At 44.0% G+C, this 23,547-nt stretch overlaps 1 protein-coding gene and 1 long non-coding RNA gene across 3 annotated transcripts in view; both read left to right on the top strand.

Annotated features, from left to right (window-relative positions):
- Positions 1-17,230, top strand: part of TATDN2 (TatD DNase domain containing 2) — a 31,100-nt gene extending 13,870 nt beyond the window's left edge. The window contains exons 3-8 of one of the 2 annotated variants that reach the window (XR_011473710.1): positions 780-1,277; positions 3,527-4,408; positions 13,706-13,833; positions 16,155-16,338; positions 16,538-16,635; positions 16,758-16,843. Coding sequence is in view for 1 of the 2 variants with exons in the window: in XM_070433651.1 (XP_070289752.1) it covers positions 780-1,277; positions 3,527-4,408; positions 13,706-13,833; positions 16,155-16,338; positions 16,758-16,898 (1,833 nt within the window). In the remaining variant the exon portion in view is untranslated. Of the gene's footprint in view, positions 1-779; positions 1,278-3,526; positions 4,409-13,705; positions 13,834-16,154; positions 16,339-16,537; positions 16,636-16,757; positions 16,930-17,070 lie in introns of those variants that run through there. The other variant, XM_070433651.1, reaches the window with a different exon arrangement.
- Positions 17,231-17,276: 46 nt separating this feature from the next.
- LOC139022455 (uncharacterized) overlaps positions 17,277-23,547 on the top strand; it is a 33,665-nt gene continuing 27,394 nt past the window's right edge. The window contains exon 1 of the long non-coding RNA XR_011473708.1: positions 17,277-17,990. This is a non-coding gene — a long non-coding RNA (uncharacterized lncRNA). The remainder of the gene's footprint in view (positions 17,991-23,547) is intronic.

Below are 23,547 nucleotides of genomic sequence, written 5' to 3'. Positions count from 1 at the left end.
CAGAGAGCTTAAGGAGGCTGGGGGTATAGTGGAAAGCACACTGCCCTCAGGAGTCAGAAGATTGGCGTTCACTCTTCACAGGGCCCGTGGTTCCCTCACTCTTCGTTGTGGGATTGGGTCATCTGGTTTCTGGGGACCTTTCCAGTACAAAAATGTTAAACTTTTGTTTTGCCGGGGTGTGTTCTGAAGTATGTGGTAGTCCTTGCTCTTAAGGAGCTAGTGTTAGTAGACTGTTCTCTCAGCTCATTCCTTCCTACTGCAGTATGCGGATGCTGTCTGATAAGTGTGAGAAAGTGAACATTAAGAAACAGCAGCACACTGGTGTGGCTCAGTTGGAGTGTCAGCCTGTGCACCAAAAGGTGGCAGGTTCGATTCCCGGTCAGGGCACCTACCCAGGTTGCAGGTTTGATCTCTGGTTGGAGTGTGTGTGGAAGGCAACCAATCGATATTTCACACTCACAATGTCCCTCCCCTCCCTCCACTCCTCCCCCTCCCCCTCCCGTTAATATAAAAGCATGTCTTCTCCCTCTCCCTCTTCCTCTCCCCCTCCCATTCCCATCAATAGAAAAGCATGTCCTTGAGTGAGGATTAAAAAAAGAGAAAAAGAAATAGCAGCAGTTCAGTCCCTTTTACAGTGGGTGGGATGGAAACTATCACTCGAAGAGAATCTGTCTTGGCCACTATCACTTTCCCTTTGATTGGTGGAGTGCCACTGGTGTTTAATTTGCCAAGTGCTTCATGTATGAACTGATCTTTTCATGATCTGTGCTTTCTTCCAGGTTAATTCCAAAGATAGTTCTCGTAATTCCACGAACTCTGAGTTTGCAGCTGAAGCTGAGGGTCAAAATGATAAAATTGAGGAACCAAGCAAGGTTCAGAAAAAGAAGAGGGATAGACTTCGAGACCAAGGCTCTACAATGATCTACTTGAAGGCTATCCAGGGCATTCTGGGAAAGTCAATGCCAAAAAGGAAGGGCGAGACTGCCACTACGGCAAAACCAAACACAGGAGATCGTCCCAACCGTGGAGAAGGACCAGCCAGGAGTGTCACTGTGTCTACTCCTCAGAAAGAGAAGGAGGCAACCCCAGAGGTCAGAGTGAAAGAGGAAAAAAAGGCTGTGCTGGAGAGAAGCAGCTTCTGTGACAGGAGAGTGGTGATAGACCCTCAGGAGAAACCCAGTGAGGAGCCACTTGGTGACCGAAGGACAGTTATTGACAAGCGCTCTCCACCCCTAGAATTTTTGGATGATTCTGACTCTCATTCAGAAAGCCACAAGGTGAGTCTTGCTCATGCCGAGAATGGGGGTTTTTAGTTCTCTTGATTAAATGTAGTATTTGCTCTTTCTGGTTTGAGCCTAATTGTTATTCATTAAAGCAGTGCTTTACTTACTCAGGATTCCAGGCAACAAATTGATGGTTCTCTTCCAAAATACCTTTTAGAGTTATTAAGAAATCTCAGATTAGTGCTATCTTCTGTTTTTGGAATTTATATGTTTGTTAGGATATGGATTTGCCTGCTGTACAAAACCCAAAATAACAGTGGCTTAAATTAAATAGAAGTTTGGCTTGAGGAGGATGACTCCACCGTGTCAGAGATCCTGATGCCTTCTGTCTTGATGCTCTGCTGCTCCTCAGCAGTTTCCGTCCTGTGGTCTGAGATGACTGCTCTGAAAGGACTCAGTACATTACATTGATCAGTCCAGCTAAGAGGAAGAATAGAAGAAGAAAGTACACTCCCTCCCTTTTAAGAGCTTGGCTCAGAAGTTGTCCACATAGTATCTGCTCATATCTACTGACAAAAATCTAGAAACCTGGCCAACACCTAACTGCAAGAGAGTCTGGAGAATTAACTTCCATTTGGGCAGACTTACACCCAGATAAACTTTTATTGCTGTTAAGAAGGAGAGAGTGAGCATGGCTGGGTGGCTCAGCCATGGAGCATTGTCCTGTACACCAAAAGGTTTTGGGTTCAATTCCCGGTCAGGGCACATTCTTAAGTTGCAGGTTTGATCCTTAGGTTGCGGGTTTGATTCTTAGATTGGGGTGTGTATGGGAGGCAACCCATCGATGTTTCTCTCACATTGATGTTTTTCTCTCCCGCTCTAAAAATCAATAAAAACATATCCTCAGGTGAGGATTAAAAAAAAAAAAAAAAAAGCCCTGGCTGGTGTGGCTTGGTTGGTTGGAGTATAGTCCCATGCATTGGAAGGTCATGGGTTCAATTCCTTGTCAGGGCACATACCTAGGTTGTGGATTTGATCCTCAGTCAGGCATTGAAGTTTCTCTCTCCCCCTTCCTCCCTCTCTAAAAATAATTAAAATAAAAAAGTTCACTCACACATTGGGCAGTTGATGCTGGTACCTATGTATGACCCTCTCTAGCAGTGGTCTTGGGCAGTATGATTTCTTTTCTTTTTTAAAAAAAATATATTTTATTGATTTTTTTACAGAGAGGAAGGGAGTGGGATAGAGAGTTAGAAACATCCATGAGAGAGAAACATCGATCAGCTGCCTCCTGCACACTCCCTACTGGGGATGTGCCCACAACCAAGGTACATGCCCTTGATCAGAATCGAACCTGGGACCCTTCCCAGGCCGATGCGCTATCCACTGAGTCAAACTGGTTAGGGCGGGCAGTATGATTTCTTATGTGGTGATTGACTTCCCCCAGAGGAGCAAGCTGAGAGATACCAGGGGAAGCTACAGCTTGACCTACCCTTGGAGGTTTCACTATTGCACTCCGTTGGTTACAAGTAAGTCAGTAAGGCCCAGGTTCAAGGACAGACCACCATCTTTCAATGGGGAGTAGTGTCAGAATTTGCAGACACACCTTAAAACTGCCACAACTGAAATTCTGATCAGGTAGCTCAGTCGGTTAGAGCATCGTCCTGATATGCCAAGGTTGCATGTTTGATCTTTAGTCAGGGCACATATAAGAATCAACCAATGAATGCATAAATAAGTGGAACAACAAGTTGATTTTTTTTTTCTCTCTCCCTTTCTGTCTCTCAAATCAATTAAAAAATGTTACAAACAAACAAACACAAAAATGGCCCTGGCTGGTGTGGCTCAGTTGGTTTGAGCGTTGTCCCATAGGCCAAAAGGTGGTGGGTTCAATTCCTGGTCAGGGCACATTCCCAGGTTGCAGGTTCAACTGTGTGGTTTTGCATTTTGAATGTATTAGAAATGTGTTGTTAGAGATGAGATTCCTGGCACTGTTTTTTTCTAATATCCCCAATACACAGAGCAGTTTTTCTTAAGAGGGATCATTAAGAAAGAGTGCAGATACAGCATCCCCTTTAGGGATGGCATTATGAGTTTATCCCTGATTTGACTGTTCATAGCTATAACCTGGCTCACTTTCTGGAAATAATAAGAAATCTAGGTGACAGGTAAGTTAAATGAGCCAATGCAAAACCTTCACCATGGCCAAAAAAACAAGCCAGAGCTTATGTTCTCTAGATGACAGAGTGTGGGAGGCTGTCTTCACACAGGAAGGCTAACCCTTTGTTGCTTCTTTTCTGCAGCCTAAAGAAAGGGAGGTGGTGATAGAGCACACCTCTTCAGGAAGTGACTGGTCCGACGTGGATGAGGTCTCCACAGTCAGATTCTCTCAGGAGGAGCCCATCTCACTGAAGCTCTCAGCAGTTCCAGAGCCTTCTGCCTTCCCCACTGACTATGTCATGTACCCAGCTCACTTGTACAGTAGTCCTTGGTGTGATTTTGCCAGCTATTGGGCCAACAGTCGCAAGCCTTCTAGCTACCCCTCCATGAGCAGCAGCAGCAGTGACACATTGCAGGCTGGGAAGAGCAGCCGGGGCCTCCTGACTGATTATTCCCCCAACTCTACAGTGAGCTCCCAAAACACCTCTAGAGATTTGGAGGCGACAGAGGAAGGCAGATCCCAGAATTCTCGCTCATATAATTTCTCCAGAAGCTTACAAGACAAGGTGAAGGAGAAAAGAACATTCCAGGAGGAGACGCCACCCCGTTCTTATGAAGGACATGCATCTAGCTCTCTGCCAAGGAGCCATCTAGAGCCAAACCTAGAGGAGGGTTTCATTGATACCCATTGCCACTTGGACATGCTCTATTCCAAGTTGTCTTTCAAAGGGACCTTTAGCAAGTTCAGGAGAATTTATAGCACCTCCTTCCCTAAGGAATTTCAGGGCTGCATCTCTGACTTCTGTGATCCCAGGACACTGACAGATTCCCTATGGGAGGATTTGTTGAAAGAGGATCTGGTTTGGGGGGCCTTTGGCTGTCACCCTCATTTTGCTCGTTACTACACTGAGAGTCAAGAAAGAAATCTTTTGCAAGCCTTAAGGCATCCCAAGGCCGTGGCATTTGGGGAAATGGGCTTGGATTACTCTTACAAATGCACCACACCTGTCCCAGAACAGCACAAGGTAATGGGGTTCTCTTTAGTTTGCTTATAATTTTGTGGGTTTTTTTTTTAAGTTCTTAGTTTATTAATCCTCTCATGAAAAATCTATACAGGTAAAGCCACTGAAGAATCTTTGCTATTTTTGCCAGCACCAACATTGGCCTTTGCAGTTCCCCTGACTTTATTCCATTCTGTTCTTGAAGTCTCATATGGGCTTTTCTTGCAAATCTATGTTTGGGTTCTTTTTTTTTACTTTTTGCATAATACAAGGAATCATAAATCATGCCAAAGCCACTTGTCTTGCCACTGCCAAAGTGGTTTTTATTTTTATTTTTATAAATGGATTGATATCTTTGGAGTTATTAACTTCTTTGGGATTTTAAAAAATATATATATTTTATTGATTTTTTACAGAGAGGAAGGGAGAGGGATAGAGAGTCAGAAACATCGATGAGAGAGAAACATCGATCAGCTGCCTCCTGCACCCCCCCCCCACTGGGAATGTGCCCGCAACTAAGGTACATGCCCTTGACTGGAATCGAACCTGGGACCTTTCAGTCCACAGGCTGACGCTCTATCCACTGAGCCAAACCAGTTATGGCTGCCAAAGTGGGTTTTGAATCCAAATGCAAAGATGATATTTGGTGTGATCTTAGACATTTTGGCTAGTTTTTCCCAAATTTCTGTCTTAAGTACTGCTGCCTTCCTTGGGTGAAGAATGTCAGTGACCATTGGTTTACACTAAAGTAGTCTATTGGTCATGAACTTCCTGGTCAGATAGTTACTATGTTATGATGGCAACCAGCTTGCTTACAATTGTAATTAATTAATTTAAACCCTCACCCAAGGATATGTTTTATTTATTTTTTTAGAGAGGAAGGGGAAGAGAGAGAGCAGAGAGAGAGAGAGAGAAATGATCGGTTGACTCCTGTACTCACCCTCACTGGGGATCAAACCCACAACCTAGGTATGTGCCCTGATGATGCCCAACCAACTGAGCCACTTGGCCAGGGCCACTTGTTTACAGTGTTAATTCTTCTTTTAGTTGAAATCTAACCATAGGGTTTTTCTACTTGGCGGGGAGGGGGTTGTCTTTTTAGAACTAAAGAATTTAGAATTTCTAAAAATGCAATTGCTCTTATCCAAACCATCTATATGTCATTTCTCAAATTCTTCACAAGCTATTTCTTTCAGGTTTACTATATAAGGGGATGGGGGAAATTGATAGGTACTTTGTGATTTATGGCCAATGATATGTATCAAAACATTTATTTTCTTTCTTGGGAAGCAACAAATTTTGTTTAATTTTTTTTTTTAAATATATTTTATTGATTTTTTACAGAGAGGAAGGGAGAGAGATAGAGAGTTAGAAACATCGATGAGAGAGAAACATCGATCAGCCGCCTCCTGCACATCTCCTACTGGGGATGTGCCCGCAACCCAGGTACATGCCCTTGACCGGAATCGAACCCGGGACCCTTCAGTCCGCAGGCCGACGCTCTATCCACTGAGCCAAACCGGTTTCGGCTTGTTTAATTTTTTTTAAAATTTTTTTTATTCATTTCAGAGAGGAAGGGAAGAGGGAGAGAGAGAAACATCAATGATGAGAGAGAATCATTGATCAGCTGCCTCCTGCACGACCCCTACTGGGGATTGAGCCTGCAACCTAGGCATATGCCCTTGCCTAGAATCGAACCTGGGACCCTTCAGTCTGCAGGCCGACACTCTATCCACTGAGCCAAACCAGTTAGGACATGTTTGATTTATTTTTATTCTGATTTTAAAGTTAAGTATGCCCAATTGTAGAATATTTGGAAAATACAAAAATGTATAAAGGTGATAATTTCCCATTCTACTAGAGATAACAACTATTACCATTTTAATATTTTTTACTCCCATTATCTTTTTAGCATGGAGATTTGGCAGGGTATGAGTAGTTTCTGATTTAGACAGGAGCAGGAAAAGGAGAAAGACCCTCACACTATGCATGTTGCCAGGTTGAATTTGTTGTGTGCTGCCTTTCTGTTGATGCCTGTTAAGTCTGGGTCTGCATGCCCAATATGCTCAGGCCTTGGTGAACATGTATGGATTCCAGCCTGGGCAAATTTGATACCAGCTTTCTCTTTGGTGCTGTCCCCAGTCTAACTGAGGGCATCCTCAGCAGCGCACTGATGCTGTGCACCATTGATACTGGCATCTGAAGTAAAAGAAGGAATTTTCAGAGTCAGTGGCTTCTTAATTTTCTTTTGATCAAAGAAAAAAAATTCAAGGAAGGTATGGTGCCCTTCTGCTCTAGCAGAAGACTAGACCTTTGTACACTTTTAGGAGATAGAGATTTCAGTTTGAATACAGTTGTCCATGACAGCCAGTAAGCATGCCAGGCTTAACAGTTAATTTCTATAAGAAACAACTTCGAAACCGGTTTGGCTCAGTGGATAGAGCGTCGGCCTGCAGACTGAAAGGTCCCAGGTTCGATTCTGGTCAAGGGCATGTACCTGGGTTGCAGGCACATCCCCAATAGGAGATGTGCAGGAGGCAGCTGTTCGATGTTTCTCTCTCATCGATGTTTCTAACTCTCTATCTCTCTCCCTTCCTCTCTGTAAAAAATCAATAAAATATATTTAAAAAAAAGAAAAGAAGAAGAAGAAAAAAAAAGAAACAACTTAACACATTGCGTACTGCTCAGGAGTGTTCTTGTTTTTCACGCGCCATCTGTTATGGACCTTAGATGTCAACACACTGTCTTGTCCACTGTGGGGCGTGGTTACAGTGTTTTGGCCAGGTTCAAGCCTCGGACTAATGAAAGGACAGGGTCCTCTCACTGCCACATGCAAGTCCCAGCTGGAGGGCAGGGCCCTCCCAGCACAATCATAGCCAACGGCTGTGGTTGTAAGGTTGAACCTATGGTCCAAACACGTGGCCCCACGTGCCTTTGTACACCCAAAAGGTTGTCAGGTGATATGAAGCAGCATGAACCTACGTGTATTCCAGTGAGTGGAAAGAAAAAATTTCCTACGAGAGCCTGCAGAGTTTGTGCCGCCCATGGAAAAAGGAGCGAATCTAGATACTTATGTAAATTTTGTTTGGTCCCTCTTCATAGAGGAAAATGTTTTACGCAGTACCATACGTTAAAAAAGTACTAGGAACTTTAATTGTTTAATTGTTTTTGTAAATAAAAATGTTATAATTATTGAAAAACAACACCTAAACTGCATTATGATCTGTAGTTATGATTTAAATAATATGCAGTTTGCCCAAAAACGTGCGGTCCCTGGCGTATGTCTTAGAGATTTCTATGCGGTACGCATTGTGTTAAGATGTTTCCAAAGGATTTTCTTTTAGACGAATTTGCTAGGACCTGTTAAGTTTATTAAATTCTGAGCAACATGATTTTGACTTGATCTGCATTCAGACAGGTGGGTGAGATTTTATGTGTGTGAATGTTTTCAGTTTTTTATTTGAATGGCTTTCTAGTATAGTGTTTCAGTTCAGAATTAGGTTTCAATTCAGAATTAGGTTTGTCTTGTACATTCAAATAATCTCTTGCCAGAGTTCCTTTTTGTTACTAACACTAAAACGTTTACAATTTCTGACTTGAGGCAGTGATTTTTTTTTTTTTTTTTTTTTTTTTTTTTTAATTAAATCTTTATTGTTCAGATTATTACATTTGTTCCTCTTTTTTCCCCCCATAACTCCCCTCCTTCCAGCTCCCACCCCACCCTCCACCCTCACTCCCCACCCACTGTGTTCATCCATAGGTGCATGATTTTTGTCCAGTCACTTCCCGCATCTCCCACACCCCTTTTTCCCCCAAGAATAGTCAGTCCATTCCCTTTCTATGTCCCTGATTCTATTATAATCACCAGTTCATTCTGTACATCAGGTTATTTATTCACTTGATTCTTAGATTCATTTGTTGATAGATGCATGTTTGTTGTTCATAATTTGTATCTTTACCTTTTTCTTCTTCTTCCTCTTCTTAAAGGATACCTTTCAGCATTTCATATAATACTGGTTTGGCGGTGATGAACTCCTTTAGCTTTTCCTTATCTGTGAAGCTCTTTATCTGACCTTCAATTCTGAATGATAGCTTTGCTGGATAAAGTAATCTTGGTTGTAGGTTCTTGGTATTCAGCACTTTGAAAATTTCTTGCCATTCCCTTCTGGCCTGCAAAGTTTCTGTTGAGAAATCAGCTGACAGTCGTATGGGTATTCCCTTGTAGGTAATTGAGCCTCTTTCTCTTGCTGCTTTTAAGATTTTCTCTTTGTCTTTTGCTCTTGGCATTTTAATGATGATGTGTCTTGGTGTGGTCCTCTTTGGATTCCTTTTGTTTGGGGTTCTCTGCGCTTCTTGGACCTGTAAGTCCATTTCTTTCACCAGGTGGGGGAAGTTTTCTGCCATTATTTCTTGAAATAGGTTTTCAATATCTTGCTGTCTCTCATCTTCTGGCACTCCAATGACTCTGATATTAGACCGCTTAAAGCTGTCCCAGAGGCTCCTTACACTATCTTCACACTTTCGGATTCTTTTTTCATTTTGCTTTTCCAATTGGGTGTTTTTTGTCGAATCTTTGGTTTGATTATTGTACTCCTCTGGTCTGCTATTGGGTATAATATTCTTTATTTCAGTCCGTGTATGCTTACTTTCTAATTTCTTTATCGTAGCATCGAGGGTCTCATTAGTTTTCGTGAGGTTCTGCACAAATTTATGGCAAGCCCTCAAAATTGCGATTCTTAGCTCCATATCCTCCATTTCTGTCATGTTTTTTTGTCTCCGCATCTTTTATGCTTTCTTGGTGCACCCCCTTGTGGTCTCTGTGCGCAGTCTTGTTCTAGCCAAGCCTTAATTGTTGTAGTTAACACTAGGGGGATTTGACCCTCAGTCCGGCTGGCTATAGTAATCAGCTGTGCGGAAAACTCTGTCTTCTGGGGAGGCGCTAATCCAGCCTTTGCCTGAGGCGATCAGCAAATGGCTGTGCGCAGGCTTTGGGCGGGGCGGGATCAACAGGGCGGGCGGAGGGAGCAGTTATGGCCACGCTCAGTCCCGTTCCCAGAGGCTCTGCTTCTCAGAACCCCGGCAGCCGCTGCAAACCTCGGAGAGAAAGCTGCCCTCAGGTTCCAACTGATGCCGGGTAATCCCGCTTCTCCCGTTTGAGTCTGGGTCCCTAGAGACTCGCCCGGATCTGGAGCCCAGAGTCTGAGACTCAGTCCCGACAGAAAACGACAACCGCGCCCTCAGCCACCAGCCCGCTTTCGCGCGCACCTCGGTACCTTTGTATTTTCCACACTGCGCCGCCTCTGAGCCTCGATTTGCTGTTCTCTTTCCTTCTAGTTGTAGAGTCTCTCTTCAGCCAGCCTTCCTGTGGTTCTGGGTGATGTCCGTTCAGTCTTTTAGTTGTATTTTTGAAATGGTTGTTTGCGGCAGCGGTCTCCGGTGTTTACCTACGCCGCCATCTTGGTCGACCCTCGAGGCAGTGATTTATTAGCCAAAAATGAATGGAACAATAGCTAAACCTGAAAACAGGAAGAAATAGGTGTTTAAGAAAGTGAGACAAATATTTAATATTCTGCTTTCCCAACTAGTTTCTATGGCACAGGCCAGGTGTGGTATGGAAAGAGAATCACAGTTCAGAAATGTGTACACTGAGGTGACTGGAAAGAGGAGGAGAAGCATTTTATTTAACTAGAGGCCCAGTGCATGAAATTCGCGCACTTAAGGGGTCCCTCAGTCCAGCCTGCACACTCTTGCAGTCCGGGAGCCCTCAGGGAATCCCCGTGGGGAGTGGGCCTAAGCTGTCAGTCGGACATCCTTAGCGCTACCTTCGGAGGTGGGAGAGGCTCCCGCCACCACTGCTGCGCTCACCAGCTGTGAGCTCGGCTTCTGGCTGAATGGTGCTCCCCCTGTGGGAGCTCACTGACCACCAGGGGGCAGCTCCTGCGTTGAGTGTCTGCCGCCTGGTGGTCATTGCGCGTGATAGCTACCGGTCATTCTGTGGTTTGGTCGATTTGCATACTAGCCTTTTATTATATAGGATTTATAGCTGATGTTGATTGAATGCCTACTGTGTGCCAGGAAATGTGCTAAGTATTTCACAGTAACTTTTCCCTTTATTAAATCATCGTTGTATCAGATCTGCATGTAGAGCTATCCAGGGCATGCTGACTGAACTTGAAGTTCCAGCATAGGGTGATAAGTAGAATCTTGCAAGTATCATTTGGTTTGGTGAAATTGGATTCAGGATTGGAAAATAGCAATTCAAGGAAATAACTTGTTGGCAGGGGGAGGGCTGAACTGTGTGTAGAAGAGAGGACGATAAGGTATTTCTGTAGAGCACTGCAGGAAGAGGATGCCATGTTCTTGATGGAAATCTAAACTTGGGCACCAAAATTAGAAGTGTATTAGTTGGATGTTGGCATTGAGTTGCATTTGCCTACAAGCAGAGTAGCTGGCAAGGTCTTGATGTGTCCTGCTGAATATTTTATCTGTGAAGGGAAGAAGAAAAGCCTATGGGAGGACTGTATCTCGCCAAGTGAGAGGGAGCTAGCTAGGTCTGGTTCCTTTACCTAATATTTTCCAGAAAGATTGGAAAGTACAGAAAAGCAAAAGAATTGGGGGAGGGGGGGACGACACACTAATTATACTGCTATCCAGAGCAAACCATAGTTAACGTTCCTTGCTTATCTGTGTTCATAAATTTAACTGTTTACTGTCCTGTTTAATTCCAAAGAATTAGGTCCTGGATAGTTTGTGGGTTGCACATATCAGCCAGTATGTTTATCAGAATCTCTTGGTTTCTGGAGTTGGAAAGCCAGGGTGAATAGACTGTCTCTCCCCTCTTGGGCTGGGCAGGCTGAACCAAATTGCTTCTGTCTGCATTTGTGTTTGACTGGAATGAAATATTGAGGTAATGATTATGTAAGAACTGCTGGGAGGGCCACTCCCAAGAGAGACTGATTAACTCTGGAATCCCTGGATATAATGGATCTGTGGGAACCTGAGCTTATGCAGGCAGAACAGAGTAATTATGCAGGGTAAATAATTTATCTGCACTTCATTCACTCCTGATTTTTTATTCAGCCAGGTTTCTGCTGAGGACAAATGCTCTAGATTTGTCCAGTCCAGCCACAAGCTCCTGCCTACTAACAATTCTTCTATCTTAACTAACATTTATGAAATTCAGATGTTTTACAAAACGTTATTTATTTATTTTTAATCCTCACCTGAGGGTATGGTTTTATTGATTAATTTAATTTAATTTATTTTTTTGAGAGAGAGAGGGAGAGAGAGAAAGAAACATCCATTGATCGGTTGCCTCCCATATGTGCCCGGACCAGTGATCAAACCCAAAACCTGGGTATGTGCCCTGACCAGGAATCTAACAGTGACCCTTTAGTGTATGGGACGATGCTCCAAACAGCTGAGCTACCTGGCCAGGGCCAAATATTATATTTTTAATGTCATTGTCCCTTGGAGAATTGCAAGGGAAAATTGGTGGCATGTTTTATTTTTTAATTTAATTTATTTGTTTATTGTCTAAAGTTTTACATATGTCTCCTTTTTCCTCAATTGACCCCCTCCCCTATCCCTTCCCAGCCCGGGCAAGCCCCCACCGCCCCAGTGTCTGTGTCCATTGGTTATGCTAATATGCATGCATATAAGTCCTTTCGTTGCTCTCTAACCCCCCTCCCCCGGTGGCATGTTTTATAAGCACTTGTCATAGAATCAAGGAAATATGTGTTGTATGTACATGCTTTTAAAATAAGAAATTAGGAAGTTAAAAAGAAAGAAATAATCATTTTGAAACTTAAAAAAATATATTTTCCTTTTTTAAAATATATTTTTACTGATTTCAGAGTGGGAGAGAGATATAGAAACATCAGTGATAAGAGAGAATCATTGATCAGCTGCCTCCTACATGCACCACACTGGGGATTGAGCCTGTAACCTGGGCATGTGCTCTGACTGGGAATCAAACCATAACCTCCTGGTTCATGTATTGACGTTCAAGCGATGAACCAGGCTGCCTGGGTGAAAGTAATCGTTTTGAATGATTTTTCTACTTGTGAACATGTTCTCTTTCATTAAATATACTTTGAAAAATATGCTTTTTATCATTTGTGTCATAGTCCACCCAAAGAACTGTACTAGTTTTACTGCCCTAAAGAATTATATTTTGGAAGCAGGAATTCAACATTGGAATTATAATCTCTTGCAACCGCCTGCATCTGTAGAGGTTCAAGGAGGGCTGATGTGTTCAGGAGGTCATCCAGCCAGCTATAGATATTGGAACTAGCCCATCTTTAAAGCGCCTACCAAGCATTCTGTGATTTTGGTTCTTTCGGTCATTTTCCTTTAGTTGAACACACAGGTTAAACAAGAGTTACGTTAGAATTGGTACTGGCTCAGTGCTTCTGTTATGAGAAGAGGTAGCACAAGTGTTAGACTCGAAAATGTCATTCTCAAGTGAGTATCACCTGACTCAAATTACCAAAAGCATGGTACTATTTGATGTAAAAAATACAAAATGAATTATATTCCACAATTTAAAAAAACGACTTATGAAAACATTAAGTTTAAGACGAGGTAATTTGTTTATAATGAATTAATACGTTTTTTCTAAACCTGGACTTGAGGAAAAATTAAAGCCTAGCCCTACTTTTTCATTGAAATCATTAACAGTATGTGTATTTTATTAATAAAGGTTTAAAAATAACTAGAGTTTTATAAAAAGAATATATCATATCTGTAGGTATTCACCTGGAAGAATATCTGATTTTGGTTGAATAAAGAAAATATGTATAGTATTTATCTGAAAGCCAGGCATTATATTGAGTATGTATAGGAAAAGGTGTAAAAGGTAATTACCTCTTGGGAGTAGAGCTGGGGAGAATGAGGGGAAGGACATTTAGCTTGTACTTTCTGTTCCTGAGCCCCATTCTGCCCCTGCAACCCCAAATAAGCCTTGTATAGTGGTTGCTATGTGGACTGCCTGGGTTCAGATTTGGTGGCACTACAGCTTCTCAGCTGTAACTTACTTGACTTCACTTGGAGCCTCAGTTTCTTCAACTGCAGGATGGGCTAAGAGCAATACTTAACTTAGGGTGCTTGTGAGGGATATAGGTCATAATGTACCTTAAGTGCTTTGAGTACTACCTGGCTCTTTAGTAAGACCCATTAAGTCTTACTGTTACTGAACATTATAGTTTAAAAACACAGAGTTTGAGACAGTGGATCTGCCCATTGGACTAGGTGTTCTGGTGGTAATAGACTTCTGAAGTGGCCCTAACCTGCACGTATTGTCACTTTGTCTTCTCCCAGGTATTTGAGAGACAGCTGCGGCTGGCTGTGTCTCTAAAGAAGCCCTTGGTGATTCACTGCCGAGAAGCTGATGAAGATCTGCTGAGCATCATGAAAAAATTTGTGCCCTCAGACTACAAGATCCATAGGTTAGGCGGGAGCTTCAGTGGGCAAATGAAACGAATGCTTCCTCTGTCTAGGCCAGTGGTCGGCAAACTGCGGCTTGCGAGCCACATGCGGCGCTTTGGCCCCTTGAGTGTGGCTCTTCCACAAAATACCATGTGTGGGCGTGCATGTACAGTGCGATTGAAACTTCGTGGCCCATGCGCAGAAGTTGGTATTTTGTGGAAGAGCCACACTCAAGGGGCCAAAGAGCTGCATGTGGCTCCCGAGCTGCATTTTGCCGACCACTGGTCTAGGCTGTTAGTTGGAAAAACGAAAACTCAGTAGGAGAGCATAGATACTATTATGTTTTTATGTAGTATCTTTACTAAAGATTAAATATTAGGTTGAACCATATGAAATTTCTGTTAACCATTTTTTACTTACTAAATTGCAACTTCATATGGTTTGAGCTAATACCCTAAATCATCAGTGAGCAAAAAAGGGGCTTTTGTGACCTCTGTCCTGGTGGCAGGCGAGAATGGAGTCTCAGTTTTCAGAAATGAGGGCTGTTGATTTCGGGAAAGACTGCTGTGGAGTCCGGTGACTTAGCACACAGAAGATTCCAGGGCACCTGAAAAGAAATTTTCTTTTCTTTTTGGAATTTGAAAGCTCATTGAAGTACAGGATGTGAATAGTATCTAGAGGTTCTTAAGTTCACTTTGACATACTTCCTGATCTCTTACTGTGTACCTGTCCTGGCTGTTGGTTTAGCTGTGGGAGACTGGTGAGTCAGCTGGTTACTTCTCTAGTGTAGAAAGTGTGGGTCTGAGGTGGGCATACGGTACTGTGAGAACCAGAACAGGGGCCATTAGCTAAGCCTGGCTGTAAAGGGATCAGGAGGCAATGCCTGGGCTGGTTCTATCAAGATGGGTGAGATGAGTTAACTGAAAAAAGCAGGGAGTCTAGAATCCAAACCAGGTCTTGACAGATGGTAGAAATGGGTGGGCCTGTCAGGCCTCTAAGCTGCTGCCTTTTGGGGGTCCAAGCAGAGAGTGAAGTCTCTGACCTCTGACTGGTGGCACACATCAGAGACGAGGCATAGTCACTTGGCCCTTCTGGTTGGTTTGTTGGTTTTTCATTGCTTTATTTTGGGCTGACTGTAAAGGAATTCTAATGACTGGTAGTAGGTTGAAGGAGGCTAGGATGGTCCAACAAGGTGTTGTGGCTGGAGGAAGGCCTGAATTTCCAGATTGATTTTATACACACACACACACACACACACACACACACATTATACTAGAGGCCTGGTACATGAAATTTGTGCACTGTGGTGGGGGTGTGGTCCCTTAGCCTGGCCTGCACCCTTTCAGTCCGGGAACCTTTGGAATGGGCCTTAGCTGTCAGTCAGACATCCTTAGTGAGCCTCTCCCGCCACCTTCACTGTGCTCGCCAGTCGTGAGCCTGGCTTCTGGCTGAGTGGGGAGCGCACTGACCACCAGGGGGCAGCTCCTATTTTGAGCATCTGCCCCCTTGTGGTCAGTGCACGTCATAGCACCAGTTGTTCTGCTGTTTGGTCGATTTGCATATTAGCCTTTTATTATATAGGATAGGATTATATTATATTATATTTTATTTTTTAAAATATATTTTATTGATTTTTTACAGAGAGGAAGGGAGAGGGATAGAGAGTTAGAAACATCGATGTGAGAGAAACATCAATCAGCTGCCTCCTGCACACCTCCTGCTGGGGATGTGCCTGCAACCAAGGTACATGCCCTTGACCGGAATCGAACCTGGGACCTTTCAGTCCGCAGGCTGACGCTCTATCTACTGAGCCAAACCGGTTAGGGCTATATTTTAATTATTATTATATTTATTATATTATGGAACGTGAACAGCCTTCAAATTAAGAGAAGAAAATTCATTCATAGTCTCACTCCTTGATGTATTTTTTTTGTTTCCTTTGAGTTCATTTGACTGCATGGACATAATTTTTACCTACTGTAGTTGTAATATTAAAGGGGCCACAGTTTTAAATTCTGCTTCTCTTTTTGTGTCATAAGCATACCCTGTCCCTGTATTGTTGCTGTATGTTCCTGGTAATTATTTTAAGTGGCTGTATAGTATTCTGCGGTGTAATGGGTTGATGGATGAGCATTGCTCACCAGGAATCATCTTGGGTCTTACTGTATTGAAACCAGCTCTTGTCTGTGTTTACTGTGGAGTCCTTCCTTTGGATGCAAGCTTTACATTTCTGGATATTTATCCACAGAAAATAATGTAAAAGGGGTTATATGTCTAGAGGGAGTTGGGGCTGCTACCCAGGTGATTGTGAGAGAGCGCTGATCTGGACTTCTCCTCTCAGGCATTGCTTCACTGGCAGCTACCCGGTCATCGAGCCCCTGCTGAAGCACTTCCCAAACATGTCTGTGGGCTTCACGGCAGTCCTGACGTACTCCTCTGCCTGGGAGGCCCGGGAAGCTCTGAAACAGATCCCGCTGGAGAGAATCATCGTGGAAACTGATGCCCCCTACTTCCTGCCTCGACAGGTAGGGGTGTCTCCAGGCTGAGTTGAGGCACTGAGGAGAGGGGTGGGGAGGTGGGCGGTCACCATGACAAGGTTGGCAGGGCCAGAGCCCCAGTGATATCCAGGTCCCACCCTTGGCTATATAGATGTCTCCTTGTATTGCTCTGCAGAACCAAAAGTCTAGGGGGCTGAGAAGCTGAAGGGTAACCACTCTCTTCCAGGCAGTGCAAAGCCCTACCCTGTAGAGGGTAGTCCAAGGAAGCGTGGGACCCTGCTCACCCAGAGCCCCCCATGACTAGGACTCTCCCTGCACCTGCAGGTAAAGGGGTCTCTACAGGGCAGCCCCAAAGAGGTCCTTACTGGGGAAGGGCCGGGGAGGGAGCTCTGTGTAATGACTCCGCAGACAGCACAGCGATGTTCTGAATGTTTGATATCTTCCAGGTCCCCAAAAGTCTTTGCCAGTATGCCCACCCGGGCCTGGCCTTGCATACAGTTCGAGAGATTGCCAGGGTCAAAGATCAACCGCTGTCCCGCACCTTGGCTACCTTGCGTGAGAACACCAGTCGCCTCTACAATCTTTAAGCAGAGAGAGTGCAGGAGTTTTCTATAAAAGGTCATAACATTTACATTTATGTTTTTAAAAATTGGGACAGAAGCTTTTTTTGCTGCATTTTATTAATGTAGAGAGTAGCCTGATTTGTCTTGAGTGAACTTGGTTTGAAACCTTCTTCCTTTTCTCTTCTCTACCCTCCAGGACGACCAGTGACCTAACAGCATAGGCTGGGTTTCATCTCTGCCTGGGTCCAGGACAAGGGTGTGTTTAGAGAGCCCATTGGAATGGAGAAAACCAAGATAGGAAACAGGATATTTTCCTTGAAACTTCATCATCAGGCTTTTGATCTTGGCTATGGGTAGGGGGGTTCAGTGGGGGGGGTGAGAGGGGGTGGGGAGCAGGAAGGGGGCTTGCCTCCTGGCCACATGCTCCAGGGCAGTCAGGGAGGAAGAAATACTAGTAGAAGGGTGCAACAAGTTTGCCAATCCAAATCTCTGTTCTCTGCAGCCTGTGTTTTTGAGCAGTCTGCGAATAAAGTCACCCTCCTACTAGTCTAAGCCCATGTTGGTGTGTAACTTGGTTCCTGGTCCTAAGTTCTGAGAATGAGCTCCCAGTGAGAAATCTATGGGGGATCTTTGCTGGAGACCGGTGAAGTCACCCCCTTGCAACCAAAGGAGTCATCCCCTTCTCTTCCATGGATAACTCTTCAGTGTGGCTGTCGCTGTGTCAACTCTGCATCGGCACAGGTGGAAGGACTCGACTGCTGGTTTCACTGGTTCCATTGCCATCAATACAGAGGGGGCAGAAAGGCACGCATTGTCCAGGGAAAATCCTGGCTGATGGAGATCTGGACAGAATGGGGGAACTCAAGGAAGAGGCCTTCTTGAGGAAGAGGACCCCAAAGAAGGTGTTTCTACTTACTGATGCCCCAGGGCTGCAGCTCGGCTGTGTTAAACTGATCAAGGTCCAGCCTGTAGCAGAAGCTACTTGCTGGTCTGCTGGTGAGGTCCCAGCCGCCCTTCGTTCCATTTTGCCCTCTTTCCCTGGAACACTGGACCAGAAATACTCATACTTTTTCATTGCATATGACAGCCTCTTGTGTGTCCCTCCCAGGTTAAGAGGTAAATCAGTTTACTTCTTCAAAGCTCTGCTGGGGTCACTCGGCCATGTTCTGTTGCCTTTGCCCAACAAGCAGGCCTGATGTCTGTAAATCTCTCATTCCCCCTCTGGGTGGTCTCCCTTGCCTTTGCCTCCTCTGTGTCCTTTCTCTGTGTTGGAAATGAGAGCCTCTCCTTTGACTTTTGAGCATCTGGGGTCAACTCAGATTTTAAGCTGTGTTCTGTTTCCTGCTGGTGCCTTGTAAAGGTATATTCATTACAGGCCCTGGGAGGTTATAATGGTCACGGGGTAAATGTAAGGACACTGCACTTTGTCCAAAAGGATCCTTTACCCCAATCTGCAGTGCGACAGGCCACCGAATTCCTTGTGTGTTTCTTGGAACCTGGTGGCTTACATCATAAAATCCATCACTTAATGCTGGATTTCTCTAGGTGATTTTGTAAGGTGCATTTGAGCCTTGTAAGTTAAAAGGAAATGGGCTTAACATTTTTTCTAGATGGTATTTCTGTTTTGCCCCTGTGCACAGTTGCTGGCCTGAGAAGTGGGCCTTGATTCCCTGTTGACCTTCCATGGATTAGTTGTGCGTTGTTTATGCCTCATGTTTGCCAGTGTGGGGAACTGGGGGCTCGTTCTCCTGTTTGGAAGATTTGGGGAACTGCTAAATATTTCAGAGTGTTTCATTGTCATCCAAATGAACAGCATAGATATCTACTTCATAAGCCCTGTATGTCAGTACTGCCTACATGGGAAACCAACTAGTCCTGCATTAAAGGGTTAAAGGGATGACTAAATGGATATCTCAGAGCCTATGCAGTCTTCCTGCCAAGGTAACGCACAAGGTGCTATATACTTTTATCTCTAGGATTTAGGATTACTTCTGTGCTGTGGTGTGAAAGCTGGTTGGCAATGTTTTTGATGTTGGATGGCTGACTTGATTGTTTGACTTGATTGTTTTTGCTGTGCTGCTGGAATGCCTCTGTATTACCCCTACCCATCAGTTTCTGAAAATAAAGGGATAGATTCCCAGCCAACTCCCATGCTCTCCACGTTTGTTTAGAGTTCTCAGAATGAGAACAGTGGTTCAGTTGGTGGCCGACTTCGAAACCTGCGATCCCAGAGGTCTGACATTCTCGAGTATACATGTGCCTCTGCAAAATTGCATGAGATAAGTAAGACATGGTATCTTCTTAAAAGTTCTGCTGCCTTTGAGCGTTAACTTTTTATATATATATATATATATATATATATATATATATTTTTTTTTTTTTTATTGATTTTTTACAGAGAGGAAGGGAGAGGTATAGAGAGCTAGAAACATCGATGAGAGAGAAACACCGACCAGCTGCCTCCTGCACACCCCCCACTGGGGATGTGCCCGCAACCAAGGCACGTGCCCTTGACCGGAATCGAACCCGGGACCCTTCAGTCCTCAGGCCGACGCTCTATCCACCTAGCCAAACCGATCAGGGCTGAGCGTTAACTTTTATCTTACACTTTGGGAACTCAGATATACTGCTGCTTCCTAGCCTTTGAAAACTATATAGATACATTCTTTTCTTTTTCCAGAGCAGTGCAGTAAGAGGAAGAAATATCGAGTACACAGGTGTGGTACTGATGAATCAGTTGTACTGTTTTTGGACTGTGGACTGATGCCTCTAGGTAGACTGGAGCACATTCTATTTCACTACTTGCACATGTATTAACTCAATCCTCTAATCTTCTATGGAGGTATTGTTGAACACAAACGCATAAGCCAAAAGTAAACCTGGAAAAAGGAGGCTCTGCTGCGAGAATGTTAAACAAATTTGAAATCTCTGTTAATGCATCATCTTTGAGACACAGTCATTGACTGCATTTTCAGCATATTCCTTCACTTGGTTCAGTTTCCTTTCCAGTTGAACACACAGTTGACTCTGCTACTCAGTGATAGTCGGTTTGTGGCTGAAAATCTGTTGCTCTTGGTGTTGCTGGTGTTTACATCTTTCTTTCTGTATTGAGTTGGGACTAATACTAATCATTTGCTGTCAGGACCTTCATTTTTATGCCAGTAATTTTATAAAGTAAGGGCAAATGGCCACTGAAATATTCAGTGATTAAACAAACTCAAACAAAGATGGCTAGCCAGCCCTTGTGGTCCCTGTCAGTGCTCATTTGGAGTGGATTCAGATTAAGGAAGGTAGCTAAGCATGGGTCCCCATTCTTCTGTTTACATGTTGCCATAAGGGAATTTCTGAGCACACACCTGTAAGTGTATGATGAGTTAAATACATGTGCTAGTATACTGATATACTAGGTATATCCTAAAACACAAAATAAGCTTTTTATGAGGAGAATTTTTTTCCTTCAACAAATTTCTTTTAGTATATGTGCTGCCGAAGCGAGCACTCCTTCAACAAATTTCTTGTTCACCCCAAGGGTAAATACACCCCATTCAGAGAACCTTAAGTTAGTGGTATCATTAAATAATGTTAGAGGAATAGGTCTAAGAAGGGTGACATAGGACCTTGTTTGAAATGCTACATTTTTTCAAGTGTGTCCCTTGTCTCCTTTGATGTTTTATTTCTGCCAGTTGTTGACTTGAAGTTGACCCATTGTATTATGAAGGAAAATAAAAAAAAAAACAGAAACAAGCCCTGAAAGGTTGTTGGTTCGGCATGCAGGAGGGGCAGCGTATCGATGTTTCACTTTCACATCAATGTTTCTCTCCCTCTCCCTTCTTTTTCTAAAAGTCAATAAACTATTTTTTTTTTTAAATTTTACTTTAAAAAATAAAAGAAATCCCTTGGACCCAAGGCAGCAGGGCAAGAAAATACCATTGAGAGGCAGTAGACTTTGAAACGCTTGGACTCAACCACTACAGCTCTGGATATGAGTGGGCAATGTATTTGCTGTATGACCTTGGAAAGTTAATTTCTCCGAACTTCAGTTTCCTCCCTCCGAAGTAGCTTGTGAAAATTAGCTGAAATTGCATTATCTACTTACAAGTATTTAGAACAACGCCTGGTGCACTGCAGGGATGAAGTAAGTGATGATGGTTAGAATAGTTGAATGCCTATTATGTGCCAGGTGTCCTTGAGGGAGATACTGTGTTCCGTCTCTATAGTAACCCAGGTAGGTGGGTATTTTAATTTGAGGAACCTGAGAAATTCAATATTCTGGTCTGGATCAGAACTGGTATTCAGATTCAGGTCTGAGTCTAGCCCATAGCACTCAACCACATCATGGGCCCGCCCCAGGTGAGATTGCCCAGTCCAGAGTGGGCTTAAAAAATGTGAAAAAAAAAAAATTTTTTTTTTTTTAATGAATGACGCAGGCAAGTGGCAGAGAATGCTTGTGAGTCCTTTGAGAGAAAAGTAAGTCTTTGTTCTTTTTTTTGATGGGATGGAGCTGACCAGCATTCCCACCAGGGTCTGGCACACATCCCCCTCGTAAGCACCGCCCCCAGCCCAATCCATGGCTGCTGTTTCCCCAGGTCAGCAGCTGGTTTCCTGGGTCAATTTGATCACACTTGGACCTTCCATCCTCTCCAGCTGTTAAGAAGAGGGCTGTGGGTGTGGTTAGGGTGATCAGGGTTGTGCCCCCACTAAACAATGGAACTGGGATGTGGCTAAGCTTCAGGGCAGCATGTCAGTCTAGACCTCAGTACTAGGGGGCTGGCTATCTGGGGGCGGTAGAAGATCATTTCCCTCCATTTCTATTTCTTCCACTCCCCCCACTTAGTTCATTTGTTCTCCAATACCTTAAGTTCCTTTAATGGTGATAACATGTTTCAGTCTCTGGCTTAGATGAAGATGCTTTTGAAAGCAAAGACTCAGTGAAGTCACTGTGTAGTCATATAATCAGGTGTCTGGTCATCTGAGAGATGGGAGAGTGTGTGTGTGTGTGTGTGTGTGTGTGTGTGTGGTCTGCCATCTGCCCAACAGAGTCTACAATAGAGCTGGGACTAAATCGATGGGGAAGAAGGTAAGAGAGAAGAAACAGGACACCTTTTTCATGTGTTCACAGTTCTGTTGAGGGTCCCACCTGGCCAGGTCTCATTTTTTTTTTTAAGTTTTATAACAATCGACACCTATTGTATGCCAGGCGGGGCAATCTGGTTGCAGTGTGCTGTGCCGTCTGAGTAGAGTCCAGTTCCCTCTAAGCCACTTTATAGAAGCCATTTAATAACCTGGGATCTTGTTGAAGTACAAATCCTGATATAGTAGGGAAGGGATGGGGCCCAAGATGGCATTTCTAAGGAATTCCCAGATGACCCACAGATCACATGGAGTTCCTGGATGAGCAATGGCAGCTGGGTTTCAGTGTGCCTACTAAGTCTACCAGTGGTTGGTACCTATAGGGCTGTGCCTTGAGTGCCAGGTGGCCAAAATTTTACTCAAGAAGATACTTGGCTTCTCGAGCCCTCTGTGGTAGTTTTTTCCAGTGTGGGTGTTACCCCAACTCTGCAGAGGGGTGCCCTACATATTTCTAGGGGATCATGTGTCTGACTGGCAGTGCATCTCTTGAATCTCCCTCCTTGTTTGCTTTTCTCTCCTATTGATTCACCCATCATCACCAGCTTTCAGAAACCAGTTTGCATGTTTATGCTAAAGTGTAAATGACTGATAGGTGACGTTTCTTCCTAGGAAGGCTGGTGTCTTCCCTGGAATTAAATTGTGGAACTTAAGGACCAAGGTTCGATTCAGCTGTGAGCTGGTGTTGGAAATGTTGTGGGACAACTACCAGGTATCAGTGAAGTAATGAAGGCAGTGGCCTGCCTTGCCTATATGAGTTGGTATCTACTTTGCTGGGCTTCTCAGTAGTGAACAAAGAGGAAGCCCTTCCCAGCAGTGGCTAGAAGCCATTGTTAGCACCCACTTAATAACTTTAGACTCATGCTTTGGCATTCCCAGAATCCTGTTCTGATCTTGAATGTGTTTAGTAGATTTTAGCTCTGATAATGTCACCCGTACTTTCTTTGTCCATACAGTCCTATATATATATATTTATTGATTTCAGAGAGTAAGGGAGAGGGAGAGGTAGAAACATCAATGATGAGAGAGTATCATTGATCTGTCTCGTGCACGCTCCTTACTGGGGAGTGAGCCCGCAACTGGGGCATGTGCCCTTAACAGGAATCAGACCTGGGACTCTTCAGTCCACAGGTCACTGCTCTATCCACTGAGCCAAACCAGCTAGGGCAGCCGTGGGCAAGCTACGGCCCGTGGGCCGGATGCGGCCTGTTTGAAATGAATAAAACTAAAAAAAAAAAGACCGTACCCTTTTATGTAATGATGTTTACTTTGAATTTACATTAGTTCACACAAACACTCCATCCATGCTTTTGTTCTGGCCCTCCGGTCCAGTTTAAGAACCCATTGTGGCCCTGGAGTCAAAAAGTTTGCTCACCCCTGAGCTAGGGCCACACAGTCGTTGATAATAAGCTCTCATTGCAACATTGCACTTTGATATTTAAAGGAACTGTGTCTTTCTTTCTCCCCTCCCCATCCTTTTCTCCCCTCTCTTCCCTTTCCCCTCTTACTTATTCTTTGTCTCTCTCCCCTCCACTCCTCTTCTGGC

This window comes from Myotis yumanensis, unplaced genomic scaffold, assembly GCF_028538775.1.
Source record: "Myotis yumanensis isolate MYYU_CA2020_CCGP unplaced genomic scaffold, mMyoYum1.0.hap1 SCAF_14, whole genome shotgun sequence".
In the NCBI taxonomy this organism is placed as follows: Eukaryota; Metazoa; Chordata; class Mammalia; order Chiroptera; family Vespertilionidae; genus Myotis; species Myotis yumanensis.
Note: the sequence above shows the minus strand (reverse complement) of the source record. Positions and strands in the feature narration are given on the sequence as shown.